Source organism: Frankliniella occidentalis, unplaced genomic scaffold (genome assembly GCF_000697945.3).
Source record: "Frankliniella occidentalis isolate FOCC.00 unplaced genomic scaffold, Focc_3.1 Scaffold81, whole genome shotgun sequence".
NCBI classification, from domain to species: domain Eukaryota; kingdom Metazoa; phylum Arthropoda; class Insecta; order Thysanoptera; family Thripidae; genus Frankliniella; species Frankliniella occidentalis.
The window spans coordinates 1084519-1090095 of record NW_026267211.1 but is presented as its reverse complement, the minus strand read 5'-3'; the positions used below and the strand labels follow the sequence as shown (position 1 = coordinate 1090095).

General features: G+C 37.5%; 1 protein-coding gene across 3 annotated transcripts in view; it reads right to left on the bottom strand.

Moving 5' to 3' along the window:
• Positions 1–1156: 1156 nt before the first annotated feature.
• Positions 1157–5577, bottom strand: part of LOC113208815 (centaurin-gamma-1A) — a 23320-nt gene continuing 18899 nt past the window's right edge. For all 3 annotated transcript variants that reach the window (XM_052269060.1, XM_052269058.1, XM_052269059.1), the window contains 11 exons: positions 5161–5295; positions 4812–5077; positions 4333–4712; positions 4035–4242; positions 3779–3938; positions 3294–3655; positions 3089–3206; positions 2883–3000; positions 2579–2800; positions 2342–2486; positions 1157–2261 (listed from right to left, as the gene is read on the bottom strand). In XM_052269060.1, coding sequence (XP_052125020.1) covers positions 2037–2261; positions 2342–2486; positions 2579–2800; positions 2883–3000; positions 3089–3206; positions 3294–3655; positions 3779–3938; positions 4035–4242; positions 4333–4712; positions 4812–4925 — 2052 coding nt within the window. In that variant the 5' untranslated portion in view covers positions 4926–5077; positions 5161–5295 and the 3' untranslated portion in view covers positions 1157–2036. The remainder of the gene's footprint in view (positions 2262–2341; positions 2487–2578; positions 2801–2882; positions 3001–3088; positions 3207–3293; positions 3656–3778; positions 3939–4034; positions 4243–4332; positions 4713–4811; positions 5078–5160; positions 5296–5577) is intronic.

Here is a 5577-nt window from a genome sequence, read left to right as displayed (position 1 = left end):
ATTGTAAAATCACTGACGCCGATAGGATACCTAAAACAAATGACGTGACCGTAATGACGCCAAATTTGGTGTACTTGTGACATATTCGATCGGGACTTCCCTGTTCTCCTTGGATCGGTACATATCGACAGATGACCCAGATGACCCAAGACCTCAGCTGAAGATCTTTTCTGGTGAAATGACATAGCCGAAATATTTGTTTTCATGTGCTGGCTCATGATTTTCCCTAGGTTTGTGGTTTCATTGACATATTAAGGCTTTATCAGGTTAAGAAGTTGAACAGTTGAACAGTTGAACAGTGTACCGTAAAACAGGCTAATATGGACCATGCGGGGTAATGTGGACCACCCTCTTATTCCTATGTCCCACTTCTGTTTGAGTTGCGCAACCAGTGAGCTGTCGCCCAGCATTGTCAGGAACAAAACTAAGTGGTAGTACCAGTCGAGCAGAAGCGGAATATAGAAAAAAGTGGGTGGTCCACTTTACCACGCATGGTCCATATTACCCTGTTTTACGGTAACAGTTTCATTTTGCATGATATTTGGCAATATGGAAATACCATACCACCTACGTCCAATACAGGGCCTTGTCCTCTGGACCTCACCAGTTGTACAATAAATAAATAACCACAATGTTCACATTTGGGTTCATTTGGAATAAATATGGGATATAAACATATTGTGAAGGTCATGGTTATATTCCCAAACATCATGCAAAATGGAACTGTAAAATTGTTAAACTCATTAACTTCATTAATCTTCAAAACTTCTGACAAGAAAGAAAATATCCTCCAGCAATACAAAAATAGGTGGGTATATGTGCTTCAAGTTGAGTAGTACCTAGCCCAAGAGTATCCAGGCCAAGAGTCAATCCACACCCTCATAAAATTGTTTTAAAATGTTTATAGATAAATTTTAATTTTTTAAATTTCGAAGTTCTCTGATTTTTTTTTCTGAACTATTAGTTTTTAGAATTTTTGACATGCCATGGCAATCTGTTTAGTAAATTTTCTACAATATTGCGCTATTTCTTTTAAATTTTTTGAATATAGGTTAGTTACTTTGAGTGTATGTGGAAGCCAAACTTGGTAAGACAAATTAGAAAAAGCATATTGATGAAAGGTGCACAGACTATATACAAAAGAATAGAATAGAAATTTTGAGGTACGCAGTGCAGTCATGAAATATTTTAATCTGAGTGATTGTACAATACATACACAACAATAATTGATAAAACATCAACAAAAATAATAACAACAACAAGATAGCCAAAAATTGAGATGCTATAATGAGGAATGTTGACTAGCACTATAGCTTCTAGTTGGCAAGTAAAAATTACAACACTGGGTCAGATCATATTTACAGAACAATTTGGGTTACATACAGTTTAAATGCCTTTTTGGTATTACCTAGCTTCATTCCTAAAGCTTATTCGGTTTTAAAGAAGATAGAATTACCTATCACATAATTAATACCACATGTACGGTGTGTACATGAGTACAAGCTATAAATCACTCTGAGGTGAAAATAATAAAAATCCAATAGACCAAATAGGTACTAAAAATATTCAGAAGAACACCAATTTCTAGATTCAATACTAGACAGATACAGATTACAATCACGTTACAATAATCTGGAATATTTTTTACAATGCACGACAGTATCTTTATTAATAATACTAATTGCCAGTAAATTTGGGTAAATATATGTTACATTACATATGGTATTTGGGAGAACGATCTAAAGATGCTTTATCTACCGCAATTCTAGAGGTCACAAGTCATACATTTTTGTAGTCTGTAGAGCAGTTCAACCAAACAGTCCGTAGCAAATTGAGAAAATGTTTTGTGAAACATACCAGATTCTGTCATGCAAAGTAAAAATAAAATACAGAAGTCAGGAATTGCACATAAGCTATAAAGGAATAAATATACACTTTTATACACATCATAATTACAATAGACTAAATCACAAATTTGTTATTCTCAAAGGTATTAAACGATCTAAAACAATTGACACTAATTGATAGGCCGCCTCTCATATAACACTAGATGGAAGTGTGTCAAGGGAATTAGGGGGAAGGGAGGAAATAGGCTGCCGTCGAGGAATTGTAGAAGAAGACAATTCTGGTGCCCCATTGGCTTGGAGTAGCTCAATTAGATGACCAACATTTGGATCTGGAGATGCTTGACGTGCTGCAGCCCGGGCAAGGGATAAGCAAGTTTGTCCCTCTTGATCCACAGCTTTCACATTAGCATTATGCTGAAAAATAAAATGAGCAAAATAAATTACAATAAACAGGCTAACAGCTACAAAGAAATTTCTTGAATTTCAATACACACCCATATTAAAAGTTGAGCAATTGCTACATTGCCAAGAGCGCAGGCAAGATGCAAAGGATTTCTCAAGTCACGGGGACTCACTGTGCTGTTGACATGTTCGGGCGTACAGTGTGCCAACAGAGTATACACACATTTCATATCAGCCCTGAAAAAGAAATCAAAGAAAATTAGTAAAGTGCTTTAAAAAAGGCATGGCTGATGATCAGTTCAAGGGGCAATAAAGTCTTGAGTACTAACCTACACACAGCATCAATTAGCTGTTGCCCTAAAGGAATACCAAGGGAAGGCGGGGCAAGAAATTCTTTTCCCTCATATTTTGCTCTTATCCATCTTTCCTTTTCTTCCCTACTTGAATTTGGAATAGGTTTGGCAATTGCAGTTGTTCGAGGAACTCGAGCTTCCCAAACGCCATTAGCAAGAGCATTTCCCAAAGCAAGCATTACACTTAAATGGCCTTGTCTGGTGGAAATATAGGAAAAATTAATAAATAAATTTCAAGTATATTTTTGCGATTGTAACATACACAGGAGAATATACTTACGGCCACTCATCCAGATCAAGAGATCGCACACGGGAAATATGCGAGCCCAGATTGCGATGGATCCCTGAACACTCTATACACATTAACACACCAAGGTTAAGAGATGCCCAGTCAGGATCTGAAATTTAAAAAATAATAATTAAACACTGGAAACTTTTTTACGACATCTAGAATTAGGTAAAAAGTCTTTCAACAGCTCAACTTACTTGCAGCATCACAATCAACACAGTTGGTATTTCCATGGACTCTAGCCCGAATAAGTTGAATCGAAGTTGTGTCAACAGCTCCATGTAAACGGGATCTTGACTTACTTATTTCATTTCCCTGCAATTTAAGAAGAACGAAGTCAGAATCAGATGAAATAAATTTTGTTATTTGTTTGGGGAAGAACATCCTGATAATTTTTCTGACCTGCAAAGAGTTAAGAATCTGTTGTTCTATAGCTGAAACCCATTCATCCCTTTCTTCAGAATTTCCAGCTTCAAAATGCCATTGTTTGTTATCTAGTGATACAATAAAGAATTCATATCCATCTGAGTCATCACAGTCCGTATTTTTAAGACTGCTACTTTTCATCCTTCTATGTCTTTTTTTGACATTTGGGGTCTCTGACATTTTCCCGTCAGACCCATTTAATGTATGACCATTGATTGAGAAGTTTAAGGAATCATCATTGCCAGCAGGTTGCAGCATTCGATTATTGGCATCCTTCAGCATTTCAAAACCTGTGAGTTGCACTTTGTCTGTTGGTCTTTTATCTTTGCCTTGGAAACCTGTAGAAAATATGAGTTATGATAAGACAATTGTAAGGCGAAAAATTTAAAATTGAAAACAACCTGTTTTTAAAAGATTAGTAATAATAATATTAGAAACAATGATCAAAAAGGATAACTTACTTGTTATGGTTAGACTGTTAAGACCATCACTAACACCATTGCTGCCAACTGACGCATTGCTGGTATTTATAGTTTTCGACCCTCTTGGTTTCTGACCGGGAACTTTCACAGTCACATACTGCAGGGAAATTTCTTTCCCATGTACATCATCCATATAGTCCTAAGAATGATAGGAGTACAAGATAGACAATTTAAGTAACAATACAACATAGTTTTATAATCTACACAGAAACTTTATAGCAAATTAGGAACATACATGTAGGCTGGGATGATATGTAAGTTTTCCATCATCACATAAAGTTACATATTTTTTCTTCCATTCTTTGTTTAAAGCTTTGCTGGAACGCTTATAAAGATAACCCTGCTTAAGAGGAATTGCTCTTCCACTTCCCAGTTCACCATTTCTTAATTTATCCTCCCCCTTTTTAGATGGTGTAAATAAGTTTGATCTTCTCCTGCTTTTCCTGAAATTAAAACAATTAGTTTTTAAGAGAGAAAGTAATATAAGAAAAAGATATTGAGAACTATGATTAAATGTCTTTCTATATACATACCTTGATGTAGTAGGAGTTGAGCTAGGAGTTGGAAGGTCTTTTCCCTCTTTGCTTTGAGGCATGCTTAAGGAATCATAGCCTTGAGGAGGAGCAAATCGAGAACCGATATTCTCAAAACCTTGTGGAGGAGCTATCTTCACTGACCCATCAAATCCTGAGTGTGTCGTGTTTGGAGGTGGTGCTGCCAAACATTTCACCATTAATAAATTGTTATTTTCCACTGCAGCTGCGCCTAATGGGCCAGAGGCAGACCCAACAGCCTTTTCTGCTTCTGCTGGCCGCATAGAATCAAGCTTGTTTGAGTCATGATGACGCATCCCTGAGGATAGTGTGTGAACTTGACGGCTTGATGGGATGGATTGAGACATACTCATGACCTCCTGAGGAAACAGAATTGTTACAGATATTAGTTCTATAGAGAATAGTTCTATATAATTAACTATATAGATATAGTGTTGTATCAAGGAGAGAGAGAATACCTTGTGGGAAAGAGTGTGGTGACCATGTGTTGAGGGAGATCCGCCTGATGAACTACTTGTGTTTAGTCCATTTGATGAAGCTCCGGTGTTTGTGATGGTAGGTGTTACAGGCATGTTTTGATGAATGATTCTTGCATTGATAGGTTGAGGCTGAGGTCCAGGCTGTGGTGATGAAAAATTACCCAAGGGTGTTGATGGTCTAGAGTTGCTCGGTGTCAAACAGGATGATGATGCAGAGAGACGCTGGTGCACAATCTTTTGACAGGCTGGAAAATGTATGAGGGGAGAACTGTTAGCATTAGGTACAGCTTGTAAAATTCATCTCAAAATAAAAAATCTGGAACCTTACCATCCTGGAAAACTCTTTCCACATTAAGTCCATAAGTGGCGCAAGTTTCATAGTAAGAACACCGCTTCAAATCAGTAGCCAGTTTGCGGGCTCGAGAGTCATCAATAACCCTTGGATTGTTTTCGCTGATAGCATCTGCAAATATAAAGAGAAATGTGTAAGTTGCTTTCAAAAGAAAGAGACAACAAAGATACAATCATTTGCGCACCCATTTTGAATTGCACTTCATAATACATCTCTAGAATTAAGGTGGGCTAAACCACATAAGAAAGATACGTGAGCAGACTTGAGGGCCAAACAAGTGAAATACTTTTCCTCAAGACCTACAATAAGTTTCAGACGCCACTGACAGCCGGGAAGGTCCGCCGGCGGAGGGGCCGAGAGGGACGCCACCAAGGGTGGGGAAGGGCAGGGGGA